Raw genomic sequence first — 19,769 nt, 5'->3', positions numbered from 1 at the left:
TAACAGCTCCTATCCCTCCGATAACAGGAAGAGAAAAGGAGGAAGTGGATCACACAAGCGCCATTCTGGACTTCTCCCGCTCAAAGAGAAGAGCGCACATACACGGCGCCATCCAACAAGCTCCGCCCTTCATGGGCGTTACATAAGCCAACTCCCGGTCGCCATTGTTTAAGTATAGGCGCCGGGAGCAAAGAAAAGAATGGTATACCGCTGTTACTTGCGCACTTGAGTTAAACAGCCACCTCATCCAGAGAAGTCTTGTGACAACTGTTCTCTGTGTAATCTCCCGGTCAACTTGCTTAAGTATAGGCACCGGGAGGCAAGTATAAAACACACAACATACTGTTCTAACAAGACAAAAAGCATGAATATATTCTACATAACATTAGAGCCTCTGGAAAAAGCTCAATAAAAAATGTCCCGGTCGGTTTTAATATTAGATATGAGACCGCCGGGAGATGAGACACATGTAAACCCCAGTGTCCTAGCTGCCTTAAGTCCCCTAATAGGCTAGGAGAATCTTCCATTTAGTTCAATGAGTTCTAGAAAAATAAAAGTGCCCAGGCCTTTTTCTGAGATCCTCTACCCCCAGAAATAAAGTCAGCACTTACTTCATTTTCTGCCTGGCAGCAAGGCAGTTCCTAGGTTTAGGAGGTCCTCTCCCTCCCATGGACCTGTAATGAAAATGAAAGTCCTGAGTAAAATCCCTCAGGTTTTCTTAGTAAGGGCAGCATCAGAATATGGGAGGCACAGTGAGAATTATGTCCCACAAGTTCCCATTGCTTTAAAGCCACCAAAAACTCTACTGAAGAGACTGATATGGACTACGGCTACACCCCAGAACAAAGCAGCACACTCTGGCACTACTTTAAAAATAATAAACTCTTGATTGAAGAATCTATACTAACACCTCACTTTACCTCCTCCTAACGTAGGCAAAGAGAATGACTGGGGTGGGAGGGAAGGGAGGAGCTATATATAGCAACTCTGCTGTGGTGCTTTTAGCCTCCTCCTGCGGACCAGGTGGTGAATATCCCACAAGTAAGGATGAAATCCGTGGACTCGTGTCTTTAAAAAGAAAGAAAATGTATGCTTACCTGATAAATGTATTTCTTTTTTGACACAATGAGTCCACGGATCATCTTAAGTACTAATGGATATTCACCTCCTGGTCAGCAGGAGGCGGCAAAGAGCACCACAGCAAAGCTGTTAAATAGCTCATCCATTCCCTCCCACTCCAGTCATTCGACTGAAGTTAAGGAAAGAAAGGAAAAACCAAGGAGCAGAGGTGTCTGAAGTTTATAAAAAAACAACAACCTGTCTTACAAGAACAGGGCGGGCCGTGGACTCATCGTGTCAAAAAAGAAATACATTTATCAGGCAAGCATAAACTTTTTCCACGGATCATCTTAATTACTAATGGGATCCAATACCCAAGCTAGAGTACACAGATGATACGGGAGTGACAAGACAGGGCCCCTAAACGGAAGGCACCACTGCTTGAAGAACCTTTCTCCCAAAAAAAGGCCCAGCCGAGGCAAAAGTGTCGAATTTGTAGAATTTTGAAAAAGTGTGCAGAGAGGACCAAGTTGCAGCCTTGCAAATCTGTTTGACAGAAGCTTAATTTTTGAATGCCCATGAGGAAGCAATAGCCCTCGTGGAATGAGCCGTAACCTTCTCGGGAGGCTGCTGTCCAGCAGTCTCATATGCAAAATGTATAATACTCTTAAGCAAAAAAGAAAGAGAAATAGCCGTAGCTTTCTGTCCCTTACGTTTTCCTGAGAAAATCACCATAACTTAGGAAACAAATATACTTATCCATATACACTCGTCCACTAATAGTAGACAGGCAAACCAGTACTGAAACAAATCAGCAGAGGTAATGTAATAGGAGTATAATGTCGATCTGTAAAGGGAGGAAGACGATGAATCCCTGTGACCGAATTTACAGAGAGCCCATGAAAAGATTTCCAATGAGGCGAAAACATGTAGTCATGAGGCAGTACTCCTTTCACATCCCTCTGACAAGCACTGTACTCTGAAGGGAACTGAGCTTTAATATGCTCTGAAGCACCTTTCAATGAAGAGATCAATCACATCAACATGCTTCAACCACATTGGAGTTTAAAACTGAGGTATGTGTGAGATGGGTGGGGGTTATAGGTTTTTGAAGTTTGGGAAACTTTGCCTTCCTCCTGGAATGTATATCCCGTAACAGCTCGTGGACTCTCGTCACCTATATGAAAGAAACAACTTTGCAATACATTAAACGTTGCAACTTGAAATGTACCCTGCTACATATCCGTCGCTAATTGGCTAACTCTGCTACATATGTTGCTAATTGGCATTATCAAATAACTGCATAACTATGCTATCTATATTAACTTTATCACAGTGGCTAGCTGTGGTCTGTGGATTAAAGCCCATATTGGCTACTCCAAATCAGAAAAAACATAATTTATGTAAATTCATTTCTTTCATATTGGCAAGAGTCCATAAGCTAGTGACATATGGGATATACAATCCTACCAGGAGGGGCAACGTTTCCCAAACCTCAAAATGCCTATAAATACACCCCTCACCACACCCACAATTCAGTTAAATAGCCAAGCAGTGGGGTGATAAAGAAAGGAGTAGAAAGCACCAACAAAGGAAATTTGGAAATAATTGTGCTTTATACAAAAAATCATAACCACCATAAAAAGGGTGGGCCTCATGGACTCTTGCCAATATGAAAGAAATGAATTTATCAGGTAAGTTCTTACATAAATTATGTTTTCTTTCATGTAATTGGCAAGAGTCCATGAGCTAGTGACATATGGGATATCAATACCCAAGATGTGGAGTCTTCCACTCAAGAGTCACTAGAGAGGGAGGGAATAAAAATAAAAACAGCCATATTCCGCTGAAAAAATTAATAAACAACCCAAAAACAAAAAATAAGTTTATTTCATCTTTGAAAGAAAAAAACTTAAATCAAAAGCAGAAGAATCAAACTGAAACAGCTGCCTGAAGAACTTTTCTACCAAAAACTGCTTCCGAAGAAGCAAATACATCAAAACGGTAGAATTTAGTAAATGTATGAAAAGAGGACCAAGTCGCCGCTTTGCAAATCTGATCAACTGAAGCTTCATTCTTAAAAGCCCACTAAGTGGAAAATGATCTAGTAGAATGAGCTGTAATTCTCTGAGGCGGGGCCTGACCCGACTCCAAATAAGCTTGATGAATCAAAAGTTTCAACCAAGAAGCCAAGGAACTAGCAGAAGCCTTCTGACCTTTCCTAGGACCAGAAAATAAAACAAATAGACTGGAAGTCTTCCTGAAATCTTTAGTAGCTTCCACATAATATTTTAAAGCTCTTACCACATCCAAAGAATGTAAGGATCTCTCCAAAGAATTCTTAGGATTAGGACATAAGGAAGGGACAACAATTTCTCTACTAATGTTGTTAGAATTCACAAACTTAGGTAAAAATTGAAAAGAAGTCCGCAAAACTGCCTTATCCTGATGAAAAATCAGAAAAGGAGACTCACAAGAAAGAGCAGATAGCTCCGAAACTCTTCTAGCAGAAGAGATAGCCAAAAGGAACAACACTTTCCAAGAAAGTAGTTTAATGTCCAAAGAATGCATAGGTTCAAATGGAGGAGCCTGTAATGCCTTCAGAACCAAATTAAGACTCCAAGGAGGAGAAATTGATTTAATGAAAGGCTTAATACGTACTAAAGCCTGTACAAAACAGTGAATATCAGGAAGTATAGCAATCTTTCTGTGAAATAAAACAGAAAGAGCAGAGATTTGTCCTTTCAAGGAACTTGCAGACAAACCCTTATCCAAACCATCCTGAAGGAACTGTAAAATTCTAGGAATTCTAAAAGAATGCCAAGAGAATTTATGAGAAGAACACCATGAAATGTAAGTCTTCCAAACTCTATAATAAATCTTTCTAGAGACAGATTTACGAGCTTGTAACATAGTATTAATCACTGAGTCAGAGAAACCTATATGACTCAGAACTAAGCGTTCAATTTCCACACCTTCAAATTTAATGATTTGAGATCCTGATGGAAAAACGGACCTTGAGATAGTAGGTCCGGCAGTAACGGAAGTGGCCAAGGCGGGCAACTGGACATCCGCACCAGATCCGCATACCAAAACCTGTGTGGCCATGCTGGAGCCAACAGCAACACAAAAGACTGTTCCATGATGATTTTGGAGATCACTCTTGGAAGGAGAACTAGAGGCGGGAAGATGTAAGCAGGATGATAACACCAAGGAAGTGTCAGTGCATCCACTGCTTCCGCCTGAACATCCCTGGACCTGGACAGGTATCTGGGAAGTTTCTTGTTTAGATGAGAGGCCATGAGATCTATCTCTGGAAGACCCCACATCTGAACAATCTGAGAAAACACATCTGGATGGAGAGACCACTCCCCTGGATGTAAAGTCTGGCGGCTGAGATAATCCGCCTCCCAATTGTCTAGACCTGGGATATGCACCGCAGAGATTAGACAAGAGCTGGATTCCGCCCAAGCAAGTATCCAAGATACTTCTTTCATAGCATAGTCCCACCCGATGATTGACATAAGCCACAGCTGTGATATTGTCTGTCTGAAAACAAATGAACGGTTCTCTCTTTAGCAGAGGCCAAAACTGAAGAGCCCTGAGAATTGCACGGAGTTCTAAAATATTTATTGGTAATCTCGCCTATTGAGATTTCCAAACCCCTTGTGCTGTCAGAGATCCCCAAACAGCTCCCCAACCTGAAAGACTCACATCTGTTGAGATCACAGTCCAGGTTGGCCGAACAAAAGAGGCCCCTTGAACTAAACGATGGTGATCTATCCACCATGTCAGAGTGTTGTACATTGGGACTCAAGGATATTAATTGTGATATCTTTGTATAATCCCTTCACCATTGATTCAGCATGCAAAGCTGTAGAGGTCTCATGTGAAAACGAGCAAAGGGGATCGCGTCCGATGCTGCAGTCATGAGACCTAAAACTTCCATGGACATAGCTACTGAAGGGAATGACTGAGACTGAAGGTGCCAGCATGCTGCAACCAATTTTAAATGTCTCTTGTCTGTTAGAGACAGAGTCATGGACACTGAATCTAACTGGAAGCCTAAAAAGGTGACCCTTGTCTGAGGAATCAAGAAACTTTTTGGTAAATTGATCCTCCAACCATGTTTCCGAAGAAACAACACTAGTTGATTCGTGTGAGATTCTGCAGTATGTAAAGACTGAGCTAGTACCAAGATATCGTCCAAATAAGGAAACACTGCAATACCCTGTTCTCTGATTGCAGATAGTAGGGCACCCAGAACCTTTGAAAAGATTCTTGGAGCTGTTGCTAGGCCAAATGGAAGAGCAACAAATTGGTAATGCTTGTCTAGAAAAGAGAATCTCAGAAACTGATAGTGTTCTGGATGAATCGGAATATGAAGGTATGCATCCTGCAAGTCTATTGTGGACATATGTCCTTGCTGAACAAAAGGCAGAATAGTCCTTATAGTCACCATCTTGAAAGTTGCTACTCTTACTTAACGATTCAAAATTTTCAGATCCAGAACTGGTCTGAACAAATTTTCTTTCTTTGGTACAATGAATAGGTTTAAATAAAACCCCAAACTTTGTTCCTGAGGAGGAACTGGCATGATTACCCCTGAAGACTCCAGGTCTGAAACACACTTCAGAAAAGCCTGAGCTTTTACTGAATTTACAGGGATGCGTGAGAGAAAAAAATCTTCTCACAGGAGGTCTTACTTTGAATCCTATTAGATACCCTTGAGAGACAATGCTCTGAATCCAATGATTTTGGACAGATGTTATCCAAAAATCCTTGAAAAACCTTAATCTGCCCCCTACCAGCTGAGCTGGAATGAGGGCCACACCGCGGACTTAGGGGCAGACTTTGGTTTCCTAAATGGCTTGGATTTATTCCAATTTGAGGAAGGCTTCCAATTGGAAGCAGATTCCTTGGGGGGAGGATTGAGTTTTTGTCATTATTCTGACGAAAGGAACGAAAACGGTTAGAAGCCTTAGATTTACCCTTAGGTTTTTTTTATCCTGAGGCAAAAATACTCCTTTTCCTCCAGTGATAGTTGAAATAATAAAATCCAACTGAGAACCAAATTAATTATTACCTTGGAAAGAAAGAGATAGTAATCTGGATTTAGATGTCATATCAGCATTCCAAGATTTAAGCCACAAAGCTCTTCTAGCTAATACAGCTAAAGACATGGATCTAACATCAATTTTGATAATATTAAAAATGGCATCACAAATAAAATTATTAGCATGTTGCAGTAAGCGAGTAATGCTAGATATGTCAGGATCCAATTCTTGTTGCGCTAAATTCTCCAACCAAAAAGTTGAGGCAGCCGCAACATCAGCCAAAGAAATAGCAGGTCTGAGAAGATGACCTGAATATAAATAGGCTTTCCTTAGATATGATTCAAGCTTCCTATCTAAAGGATCCTTAAAGGAAGTACTATCTTCCATAGGAATAGTGGTACGTTTAGCAAGAGTAGAAATAGCCCCATCAACTTTGGGGATTTTTTCCCAAAACTCTATAGATTTTGCTGGTAAAGGATACAATTTTTTAAACCTTGAAGAAGGAATAAAAGAAGTACCTGGCTTATTCCATTCCCTAGAAATCATATCAGAAATAGCCTCAGGAATAGGAAAAACCCCTGGGGAAACCATGGGAGGTTTAAAAACAGCATTTAAACGTTTATTAGACTGAACGTCAATAGGACTGGTTACCTCAATATCCAGGTAATTAACACTTCTTTTAATAAAGAATGCATATACTCTATTTTAAATAAATAAGTAGGTTTGTCAGTGTCAATGTCTGAGGAAGGATCTTCTCAATCAGGTAGATCCTCATCAGAAGAGGATAAATTATTATGTTGCTGGTCATTTGAAATTTCATCAGCTAAATGAGAAGTTTTAAAAGACCTTTTACGTTTATTAGAAGGTGGAAATGCAGACAAAGCCTTCAGGATAGAATCAGAAAAAAATTCTTTAAAATTTACAGGTATATCATGTACATTAGAAGTTGAAGGAACTGCAACTGGCAATGTACTATTACTGATGGAAACACTATCTGCATGTAAAAGTTTATCATGACAACTATTACAAATGACATTTGGTGGAATAATTTCTACACTTTTACAACAAATGCACTTAGCTTTGGTAGAACCGATGTCAGGCAGCAATGTTCCAGCAGAAACTTCTGAGGCAGGATCAGATTGGGACATCTTGCTCAATGCAAGAGAAAAAACAACATATAAAGCAAAATTATCTATTTCCTTATATGACAGTTTCAGGAATGCAAAAAAAAATGCAAAAGCATAGGCCTCTGATAGAGAAAAAAGGAAGAGGCAAACATCAATGGGGTATTGAAATAATGAAAAAATTTGGCGCCAAGTATGACGCACAACGTAACATAAACTTTTTTGGCGCCAAAAATAACCGGAAATGACACACTTGCGTCACTAATGACGCCGCCGTGTGAAAGTTCTCGGCATCACGTATGACGCCGGAAATGATGAAGTTGCGTCATAAGCGTCTTTTCCTGCGCCAAAAAAATTTTCGCGACAAGAATGACGCAATAAAGTTTAGCATTTGACGCACCCGCGGGCCTAATGCCTGCAATAGCAAGAAGTAGTCAATTGAAAAAAAGACTAAAACCCCAGGTAAGAAAAACATTTTTTAAAATGTTTAAATTCCCCAAATATGAAACTGACAGTCTGCTGAAGGAAATACATGAACCTGACTCATGGCAAATATAAGTACAATACATATATTTAGAACTTTATATAAATGCATAAAGTGCCAAACCATAGCTGAGGTGTCTTAAGTAATAAAAAACATACTTACCAAAAGACACTCATCCACATATAGCAGATAGCCAAACCAGTACTAAAACAGTTATTAGTAGAGGTAATGGTAAATTGAGAGTATATCGTCGATCTGAAAAGGGAGGTAGGAGATGAATCTCTACGACCGATAACAGAAAACCTATGAAATAGACCCCCGTTAGAGAAATCATCGTATTCAATAGGTGATACTCCCTTCACGTCCCTCTGACATTCGCTGTACTCTGAGAGGAATCGGGCTTCAACAATAGCGCATATCAACGTAGAAATCTTAGCAAAAACTTACTTCACCACCTACATAGGAGGCAAAGTTTGTAAAACTGAATTGTGGGTGTGGTGAGGGGTGTATTTATAGGCATTTTGAGGTTTGGGAAACTTTGCCCCTCCTGGTACGATTGTGTATCCCATATGTCACTAGCTCATGGACTCTTGCCAATTACATGAAAGAAATGGAGGGTAGAGTTTGGCGAAAATAACTGGATGGTAATTTGTTTTAAACACATTAACATTTGGCTATAACTTGTTATTCTATAAAAACACAACAGATATGTCACAGTATTTACTATCCCCTTAAAAGTAAATGCACCCTCCTCCCAGTATTCTTTTTGCAATTCAGACAATTTTTTATAAGTTTCCAATGTACTATGACCAAATTTTCTTTATTATTTGCTTAATTTTCATGGCATTCTTTGTTGAAGAATATCTAGATAAATGCTTGTGTTTGGAGCACTATATGGCAAGTTTTGCAAAAATGCTTTTGAGCACTAAATAGCCCTGGCCTAGGTTTTCCTCAGAATAAAAGATGTACATGCTTAAAAAATGTCGCTAGCTCCAAATGCGACAAATTACTCAACTACTCATATCAAGCAAAAGGTAGAGCCACATATTTGAGATGCACAAGTCACAGCAAAATATAAAAAATCAATTTCAAAACAAAAAAAGTCATGCTGATAAACAAACCTGCATATTTGGCTGAGAGTGAGAAATAAATGGCTGTCCATGAGTAGGAGGGAACGGAGGTCTTGGAGGAGCAAAATGTCTCATATTTGATGAGTTTTGATTAAATGGAGGGATTCCCATAGGACCTGGACTTGGCATGTTCATTCGTACAGGACGCTCTCTTGAAAATCCTGGCTGGTTAAACCCGGGCTGTGGTGCAGGGCCAGGTGGTGGGAAGCCAGGCTGTGGCCCAGGACCTGGCTGATTAAACCTTGGTTGTGGCCCAGACCCAGGCTGGTTAAACCCAGGTTGATTAAGCCCAGGCTGGTTAAATCCTGGCTGAGGACCAGGCTGGTTAAAACCTGGCTGCGGGCCAGGGGGGTTGAAACCAGGTTGGTTAAAACCTGGTTGAGGTCCTGGTTGAGTAAACGGAGGCTGGGGTCCAGCTTGGTTGAAGCCAGGCTGGTTAAATCCAGGTTGGTTAAAACCAGTCTGAGGGCCAGGCTGATTGAATGCCTGCTGAGGACCAGGACCAGGCTGGTTGAATCCAGGTTGAGGACCTGGTTGGTTGAAGTTTGGGGGTGGTCCTTGCTGATTAAACCTGGGCTGTGGCCCTGGCTGGTTAAATCCCTGTCCATGTTGATTGTATGGAAGTGTATTCTGATTGGGAACTGGATGATTGCTACTTAGAAGTGGAGGTGGTGGTCCAGGTGGTGGATTTCGCTGATCAAACATATGGTGGTTTGGAAATCTTGGTTCTGTTAAAATAAACAAACAAAATTAAAAAATTCTATAAACAAAAAAGTCAACAAATGCACAAAAGGATACATACAGGTAATGTAAGCCAGGGTAGGAGGCAACTAGCCATAACATAAACTGCTTTAATAATAAGTATTTTGTTTTTTTTCCTTTTAATCAACAGTTTTAGTTGCAAAAGTAAGATGAAATGGCAGAGAGAACACAATAAAATCCAAAAAAAAAATGTGTGAAGCGTTAGAGATTTTCTAGTTTGTATAAACCTCATTTTGCCTCACATATAAATAAGGAAGAATTAGCTAAAATACATTGGTAACATATAGCAGGGATCACATACAATATCTTCATATGCTAAAAAATATTTTCTTGATATTCAAAGATGACATTTACTACCCTTTTCCAAAGAAAGGACAGACAATAGTGAAATACCATAAAACACAAACTGCATTACTTAATAAGGAAGGTATTGATGGTAAAAGCAACACAGCTCTAAGTGCATATGCATATAATCTTTCCAAACATAGCATCCTTTTATTGACACACACAAGTTGAAAACAAGATATAACATTAACAAAGCTCTACAGATATAGTTATGGGTGTGCTCCTAAAAAAAAAAAAAAAAAAAAAAAAAAAAAAAAAAAAAAAAACAGAATTTATGTTTACCTGATAAATTACTTTCTCCAACGGTGTGTCCGGTCCACGGCGTCATCCTTACTTGTGGGATATTCTCTTCCCCAACAGGAAATGGCAAAGAGCCCAGCAAAGCTGGTCACATGATCCCTCCTAGGCTCCGCCTACCCCAGTCATTCGACCGACGTTAAGGAGGAATATTTGCATAGGAGAAACCATATGGTACCGTGGTGACTGTAGTTAAAGAAAATAAATTATCAGACCTGATTAAAAAAACCAGGGCGGGCCGTGGACCGGACACACCGTTGGAGAAAGTAATTTATCAGGTAAACATAAATTCTGTTTTCTCCAACATAGGTGTGTCCGGTCCACGGCGTCATCCTTACTTGTGGGAACCAATACCAAAGCTTTAGGACACGGATGAAGGGAGGGAGCAAATCAGGTCACCTAAATGGAAGGCACCACGGCTTGCAAAACCTTTCTCCCAAAAATAGCCTCAGAAGAAGCAAAAGTATCAAACTTGTAAAATTTGGTAAAAGTGTGCAGTGAAGACCAAGTCGCTGCCCTACATATCTGATCAACAGAAGCCTCGTTCTTGAAGGCCCATGTGGAAGCCACAGCCCTAGTGGAATGAGCTGTGATTCTTTCGGGAGGCTGCCGTCCGGCAGTCTCGTAAGCCAATCTGATGATGCTTTTAATCCAAAAAGAGAGAGAGGTAGAAGTTGCTTTTTGACCTCTCCTTTTACCGGAATAAACAACAAACAAGGAAGATGTTTGTCTAAAATCCTTTGTAGCATCTAAATAGAATTTTAGAGCGCGAACAACATCCAAATTGTGCAACAAACGTTCCTTCTTTGAAACTGGTTTCGGACACAGAGAAGGTACGATAATCTCCTGGTTAATGTTCTTGTTAGAAACAACTTTTGGAAGAAAACCAGGTTTAGTACGTAAAACCACCTTATCTGCATGGAACACCAGATAAGGAGAACACTGCAGAGCAGATAATTCTGAAACTCTTCTAGCAGAAGAAATTGCAACTAAAAACAAAACTTTCCAAGATAATAACTTAATATCAACGGAATGCAAGGGTTCAAACGGAACCCCCTGAAGAACTGAAAGAACTAAATTGAGACTCCAAGGAGGAGTCAAAGGTTTGTAAACAGGCTTAATTCTAACCAGAGCCTGAACAAAGGCTTGAACATCTGGCACAGCGGCCAGCTTTTTGTGAAGTAACACAGACAAGGCAGAAATCTGTCCCTTCAGGGAACTTGCAGATAATCCTTTTTCCAATCCTGCTTGAAGGAAGGATAGAATCCTAGGAATCTTAACCTTGTCCCAAGGGAATCCTTTAGATTCACACCAACAGATATATTTTTTCCAAATTTTGTGGTAAATCTTTCTAGTTACAGGCTTTCTGGCCTGAACAAGAGTATCGATAACAGAATCTGAGAATCCTCGCTTCGATAAGATCAAGCGTTCAATCTCCAAGCAGTCAGCTGGAGTGAAACCAGATTCGGATGTTCGAACGGACCCTGAACAAGAAGGTCTCGTCTCAAAGGTAGCTTCCAAGGAGGAGCCGATGACATATTCACCAGATCTGCGTACCAAGTCCTGCGTGGCCACGGAGGAGCTATCAAGATCACCGACGCCCTCTCCTGATTGATCCTGGCTACCAGCCTGGGGATGAGAGGAAACGGCGGGAACACATAAGCTAGTTTGAAGGTCCAAGGTGCTACTAGTGCATCCACTAGAGCCGCCTTGGGATCCCTGGATCTGGACCCGTAGCAAGGAACTTTGAAGTTCTGACGAGAGGCCATCAGATCCATGTCTGGAATGCCCCACAGCTGAGTGACTTGGGCAAAGATTTCCGGATGGAGTTCCCACTCCCCCGGATGCAATGTCTGACGACTCAGAAAATCCGCTTCCCAATTTTCCACTCCTGGGATGTGGATAGCAGACAGGTGGCAGGAGTGAGACTCCGCCCATAGAATGATTTTGGTCACTTCTTCCATCGCCAGGGAACTCCTTGTTCCCCCCTGATGGTTGATGTACGCAACAGTTGTCATGTTGTCTGATTGAAACCGTATGAACTTGGCCCTCGCTAGCTGAGGCCAAGCCTTGAGAGCATTGAATATCGCTCTCAGTTCCAGAATATTTATCGGTAGAAGAGATTCTTCCCGAGACCAAAGACCCTGAGCTTTCAGGGATCCCCAGACCGCGCCCCAGCCCATCAGACTGGCGTCGGTCGGGACAATGACCCACTCTGGTCTGCGGAATGTCATCCCTCGTGACAGGTTGTCCAGGGACAGCCACCAACGGAGTGAGTCTCTGGTCCTCTGATTTACTTGTATCTTCGGAGACAAGTCTGTATAGTCCCCATTCCACTGACTGAGCATGCACAGTTGTAATGGTCTTAGATGAATGCGTGCAAAAGGAACTATGTCCATTGCCGCTACCATCAACCCGATCACTTCCATGCACTGAGCTATGGAAGGAAGAGGAACGGAATGAAGTATCCGACAAGAGTCTAGAAGTTTTGTTTTTCTGGCCTCTGTCAGAAAAATCCTCATTTCTAAGGAGTCTATTATTGTTCCCAAGAAGGGAACCCTTGTTGACGGAGATAGAGAACTCTTTTCCACGTTCACTTTCCATCCGTGAGATCTGAGAAAGGCCAGGACAATGTCCGTGTGAGCCTTTGCTTGAGGAAGGGACGACGCTTGAATCAGAATGTCGTCCAAGTAAGGTACTACAGCAATGCCCCTTGGTCTTAGCACAGCTAGAAGGGACCCTAGAACCTTTGTGAAAATCCTTGGAGCAGTAGCTAATCCGAAAGGAAGCGCCACGAACTGGTAATGTTTGTCCAGGAATGCGAACCTCAGGAACCGATGATGTTCCTTGTGGATAGGAATATGTAGATACGCATCCTTTAAATCCACCGTGGTCATGAATTGACCTTCCTGGATGGAAGGAAGAATAGTTCGAATGGTTTCCATCTTGAACGATGGAACCTTGAGAAACTTGTTTAAGATCTTGAGATCTAAGATTGGTCTGAACGTTCCCTCTTTTTTGGGAACTATAAACAGATTGGAGTAGAACCCCATCCCTTGTTCTCTTAATGGAACGGGATGAATCACTCCCATTTTTAACAGGTCTTCTACACAATGTAAGAATGACTGTCTTTTTATGTGGTCTGAAGACAATTGAGACCTGTGGAACCTCCCCCTTGGGGGAAGTCCCTTGAATTCCAGAAGATAACCTTGGGAGACTATTTCTAGCGCCCAAGGATCCAGAACATCTCTTGCCCAAGCCTGAGCGAAGAGAGAGAGTCTGCCCCCCACCAGATCCGGTCCCGGATCGGGGGCCAACATTTCATGCTGTCTTGGTAGCAGTGGCAGGTTTCTTGGCCTGCTTTCCCTTGTTCCAGCCTTGCATTGGTCTCCAAGCTGGCTTGGCTTGAGAAGTATTACCCTCTTGCTTAGAGGACGTAGCACTTTGGGCTGGTCCGTTTCTACGAAAGGGACGAAAATTAGGTTTATTTTTTGCCTTGAAAGGCCGATCCTGAGGAAGGGCGTGGCCCTTACCCCCAGTGATATCCGAGATAATCTCTTTCAAGTCAGGGCCAAACAGCGTTTTCCCCTTGAAAGGAATGTTAAGTAGCTTGTTCTTGGAAGACGCATCAGCCGACCAAGATTTCAACCAAAGCGCTCTGCGCGCCACAATAGCAAACCCAGAATTCTTAGCCGCTAACCTAGCCAATTGCAAAGTGGCGTCTAGGGTGAAAGAATTAGCCAATTTGAGAGCATTGATTCTGTCCATAATCTCCTCATAAGGAGGAGAATCACTGTCGACCGCCTTTATCAGCTCATCGAACCAGAAACATGCGGCTGTAGCGACAGGGACAATGCATGAAATTGGTTGTAGAAGGTAACCCTGCTGAACAAACATCTTTTTAAGCAAACCTTCTAATTTTTTATCCATAGGATCTTTGAAAGCACAACTATCCTCTATGGGTATAGTGGTGCGTTTGTTTAAAGTGGAAACCGCTCCCTCGACCTTGGGGACTGTCTGCCATAAGTCCTTTCTGGGGTCGACCATAGGAAACAATTTTTTAAATATGGGGGGAGGGACGAAAGGAATACCGGGCCTTTCCCATTCTTTATTAACAATGTCCGCCACCCGCTTGGGTATAGGAAAAGCTTCTGGGAGCCCCGGCACCTCTAGGAACTTGTCCATTTTACATAGTTTCTCTGGGATGACCAACTTGTCACAATCATCCAGAGTGGATAATACCTCCTTAAGCAGAATGCGGAGATGTTCCAACTTAAATTTAAATGCAATCACATCAGGTTCAGCTTGTTGAGAAATGTTCCCTGAATCAGTAATTTCTCCCACAGACAAAACCTCCCTGGCCCCATCAGACTGAGTTAGGGGCCCTTCAGAAATATTAATATCAGCGTCGTCATGCTCTTCAGTATCTAAAACAGAGCAGTCGCGCTTACGCTGATAAGTGTTCATTTTGGCTAAAATGTTTTTGACAGAATTATCCATTACAGCCGTTAATTGTTGCATAGTAAGGAGTATTGGCGCGCTAGATGTACTAGGGGCCTCCTGAGTGGGCAAGACTCGTGTAGACGAAGGAGGGAATGATGCAGTACCATGCTTACTCCCCTCACTTGAGGAATCATCTTGGGCATCATTGTCATTGTCACATAAATCACATTTATTTAAATGAATAGGAATTCTGGCTTCCCCACATTCAGAACACAGTCTATCTGGTAGTTCAGACATGTTAAACAGGCATAAACTTGATAACAAGTACAAAAAACGTTTTAAAATAAAACCGTTACTGTCACTTTAAATATTAAACTGAACACACTTTATTACTGCAAATGCGAAAAAACATGAAGGAATTGTTCAAAATTCACCAAATTTTCACCACAGTGTCTTAAAGCTTTAAAAGTATTGCACACCAAATTTGGAAGCTTTAACCCTTAAAATAACGGAACCGGAGCCGTTTTGAACTATAACCCCTTTACAGTCCCTGGTATCTGCTTTGCTGAGACCCAACCAAGCCCCAAGGGGAATACGATACCAAATGACGCCTTCAGAAAGTCTTTTCTAAGTATCAGAGCTCCTCTCACATGCGACTGCATGCCATGCCTCTCAAAAACAAGTGCGCAACACCGGCGCGAAAATGAGGCTCTGCCTATGCTTTGGGAAAGCCCCTAAAGAATAAGGTGTCTAAAACAGTGCCTGCCGATATTATTATATCAAAATACCCAGATAAAATGATTCCTCAAGGCTAAATATGTGTTAATAATCAATCGATTTAGCCCAAAAAAAGTCTACAGTCTTAATAAGCCCTTTTTGAAGCCCTTATTTACAATCGTAATAAACATGGCTTACCGGATCCCAGAGGGAAAATGACAGCTTCCAGCACTACATCGTCTTGTTAGAATGTGTCATACCTCAAGCAGCAAGAGACTGCTCACTGTTCCCCCAACTGAAGTTAATTGCTCTCAACAGTCCTGTGTGGAACAGCCATGGATTTTAGTGACGGTTGCTAAAATCATTTTCCTCATACAAACAGAAATCTTCATCTCTTTTCTGTTTCTGAGTAAATAGTACATACCAGCACTATTTCAAAATAACAAACTCTTGATTGAATAATAAAAAACTACAGTTAAACACTAAAAAACTCTAAGCCATCTCCGTGGAGATGTTGCCTGTACAACGGCAAAGAGAATGACTGGGGTAGGCGGAGCCTAGGAGGGATCATGTGACCAGCTTTGCTGGGCTCTTTGCCATTTCCTGTTGGGGAAGAGAATATCCCACAAGTAAGGATGACGCCGTGGACCGGACACACCTATGTTGGAGAAAAGGGGTTATATATAAAAATGGGAGAATAATACATGTTTATTATATAAAAGATTTTATAAAATAACATGCACGCAAAAAAAAGGCTACAATTGCATTAAAATACAATCATCAAATAAATCAGTCAACGAAAACGGTTTAAAGATAGTAATTGAAAAGAAATAAAAAGGAAATTTATTCTTACCTGACAAATTTGTTTCTTTTACGGTACGATGAGTCCACGGATTTCATCCTTACTTGTAGGATATCGCCTCCTGGTCCACAGGAGGAAGCAAAGAGCACCAGAGCAGAGCTGTATATATAGCTCCTCCCTTCCCTTCCACTCCAGTTATTCGACCGAAGTTAGGAAGAGAAAGGAAAAGCCAAGGTGCAGAGGTGACTAAAGTTTAACAAAATTAAAGACCTGTCTTAGAAAAACAGGGTGGGCCGTGGACTCATCGGATCGTAAAAGAAACACATTTATCAGGTAAGAATAAATTTCCTTTTCTTTTACAAGATACGTTGAGTCCACGGATTTAATCCTTACTTGTGGGATACAATACCAAAGCTATAGGACACGGATGAAACGGGAGGGACAAGACAGGAAACCTAAATGGAATGCACCACTGCTTGAAGAACTTTCCTCCCAAAAAACAGCCTCAGACGAGGCTAAAATATCACATTTGTAAAAGTTGGAAAAAAGGGTGAAGAGACTACCAAGTTGCAGCTTTGCAAAGCAGTTCAACAGAAGCATTTGTGAATGCCCATGAGGAAGCCACAGCCCTACGGGAATGAGCCGTAATTCGTGCAGGAGGCTGCTGTCCAGCAGTCACATATGCAAAACGGATGATACACTTCAGCCAAAAAGAGAGGTAGCCGTAGCTTTCTGACCCCTACGTTTCCCTGAAAAAAGACAAACAAGGAAGATGATTGATGAAAATCCTTAGTCGCCTGTAAGTAGAACTTCAAGGCACGGACCACGTCCAAATTATGTAACAGACGCCCCTTCTTAGAAGAAGGATTAGGAAACAAGGAAGGAACAACAATTTCCTGATTAATATTTTTATTTGAAACAACCTTAGGAAGAAAACCAGGTTTGGTACGTAACACCACCTTATCGGAATGAAAAATAAAATAAGGGGAAGCACATTGTAATGCCGAAAGCTCAGAAACTCTGCGAGCAGAAGAAATAGTAACCAAAAATAAAACTTTCCAAGATAATAACTTAATATCTATGGAATGCATATGTTCAACCAGAACCCCTTGAAGAACTTTAAGAATTAAAGGCAAACTCCAAAGAGAAGCAATAGAACGAAACAAAGGCCTGATTCAAGTCAGAGCCTGACAAAAAGATTGAACATCTGGAACATCTGCCAGACGCTTGTGTAAGAAAATAGACAAAGCAGAAAACTGTCCCATTAGGGAACTAGCAGATAACCCCTTCTCCAATTCCTCTTGGAGAAGAACAGAATTCTGGGAATCCATACCCTACTCCACGAGTAACCCTTGGATTCACACCAATAAAGATATATATGATAAAATCTTTTCTAGTAACAGGCTCACATGCCCGAATTAAGGAATCTATGAACGAAGCAAAGAAACCTCGCTTTCATAGATCGTCCAATCCCCAAGCCATCAGCTTCAGAGAAACTATAATAGGGTGAAGAAGGGACCCTGAAGAAGAGATATTTCCTCACCGGAAAATTCCAAGGTTACAGAAACGACATGGTCAACAGATTAGCATACAAAATCCTGCGAGACCACGCAGAAGAGAAGTACTGATGCCGTTTCCTATTTGATAAGAACAAACCACCGGCAAAAAAACGCAAACGGGGGAAAAGGAGAACCTAGGCTGAAAGCCGAAAACTAGGCATCCTGACAAGATGCCATGATATCCAACTCCGGCCGACCCCATTTGAAAATCAGGAAGGAGATACTTCCGGATGAAGATCCCACTCTCCTGAATGAAAAAGACTGTCTATTCAGAAAATCCCCTTCCCAAGTGTCCACCCCTGGGATATGGATCGCTGATAGAGAGCAAGAATGAAACTGGGCCGAATTTAACTGAGGCCAAAACAGAAGAGACTTAAAGCTTGCTCTCAGTTGTAGGAAATCTAAGAACAGACTCTGCTGGAGTCCTCACTCTGCTAAATCAAGTACCCTAGGACAGGTGATCCAGAGACAACCACCATAGAAAAGAGTCCCTTGTCTCCTGCTTCAGAGATAAATGAGGAGATAAGTTTGCAAAGTCTCTGTTCCATCGCCTGAGTATGCTCAACCGCATAGGAGTGAGGCGGAACAAACCAATACAAATTCAAGAGTCACAAGGCGCTGCTCATTTCACCAACCCCGAAAAGATGAAATGTTGAATGGATCACACCGAGGATTGAACCTGCAACCCTCGGGTTTTCACAGAGCTCAGCCACAGTGCCTTAGCATGCGGAGCAATCTGTCCAGCTAACGTCCAGTCCGTCACCATCAGACCGAATACCACTATGTACTGAGCCACTGAAGGCCGAGAAGTGGGCTGAAGGCCCAGCCCAGTAATTATAGACCTTTATTTCCTGACCTCAGTCAGAAAAATCCGAATTGATGTGGAATCTGTCATGATTCCCAAAAAGCTACCCTTGTGCTTGAGACAAAGGAACACATTCCAAAGTCACCGTCTACCCGTGAGCTCACAGTGACAATAATAACATGTCCGTGGAAATCTTGCTTGCTGTAAGAATGACGCCTGGACTAGGATATTAGCCAGAGAGGGCGCCATTGCAATGCCCCGTAAGAACTCAGAACTGTGGCAAGACCCGAAAGAAAAAACCACCAACGAGATGTGTGTGTCCATAAGGCAAACCCTAAAACCCGAGACGAATCTCGTGAACGGCACAGGAAGGCACTTGACCCTCAATCCACCTTTGACATAAAATGACCCTCAGGAATCAAGGGAAAAATGGAACAAATCAATAGTTTCTTGAAGGACAGTACCCTTCTCAAAAAATGGACTGAAGATACCCTCCTTCGGGAACCACAACCCGATCGGTAACAGATCCTGTACCAATATTAGAACTGGAACAATCACTCCCAGGTCTGAGAGGTCTCCTACGCAGCGTAAGGACGTCTCTCCCGTTGTCTGATCCTTAGACAATCTAGAAAGCAGACACTGCCTCTGAGAGGAAAACATATGAGCTTGAACCAAACTAGAGCGAAAACGGAAAGCCAGCCCCCTACAAGATCCAATCCCAGACCAGAGCATGTTCCCCATGCTGACTTTGATTCAACAGTAGGCTATGGGTTCACCAAAATCTTAGTCATAGAACACCCATCCATAAAAACAAGGCTCTAACCATAAGGTACCAAGAGCCGGAACAGAGCCACCTACACTCCCATTTTGATAACTGGAAGGGAAGAAAATGAAATAAAAGTAGCAGCCAATATGCCATCACACCAGTGATGGTAGCAAAGCACACATATGGTTGCCATTGTAAACCCTGGTGTGTGTCCCATAACTAAATTTAGTCCATTAGAACTATCCTCTAAGGGTATAGAAGTTCATGTAGCGACGGAAACTACTCCTTCCCCAAAAGAATATCGTCCAGCCTTTTAGCTGATACAGCTATGGGAAACAGTCTGGTAAATATAGGGAATGCCTAAGGCACCAATTCCATCTGAAACTGAAATTCTCAGTAACATGGAGAAAACGTTAGTA

The 19,769-nt window shown here is 41.9% G+C and overlaps 1 protein-coding gene across 8 annotated transcripts in view; it reads right to left on the bottom strand.

Annotated features, from left to right (window-relative positions):
* The window catches only part of RBM33 (RNA binding motif protein 33), a 559,965-nt gene that overhangs the window by 323,307 nt on the left and 216,889 nt on the right, over window positions 1-19,769 (bottom strand). For all 8 annotated transcript variants that reach the window (XR_008402508.1, XR_008402509.1, XM_053713813.1 and 5 more), the window contains one exon: window positions 8,846-9,582. Coding sequence is in view for 6 of the 8 variants with exons in the window: in XM_053713813.1 (XP_053569788.1) it covers window positions 8,846-9,582 (737 nt within the window). In the remaining 2 variants the exon portion in view is untranslated. The remainder of the gene's footprint in view (window positions 1-8,845; window positions 9,583-19,769) is intronic.

Source organism: Bombina bombina, chromosome 5, assembly GCF_027579735.1.
Source record: "Bombina bombina isolate aBomBom1 chromosome 5, aBomBom1.pri, whole genome shotgun sequence".
NCBI classification, from domain to species: Eukaryota; Metazoa; Chordata; class Amphibia; order Anura; family Bombinatoridae; genus Bombina; species Bombina bombina.
Note: the sequence above shows the minus strand (reverse complement) of the source record. Positions and strands in the feature narration are given on the sequence as shown.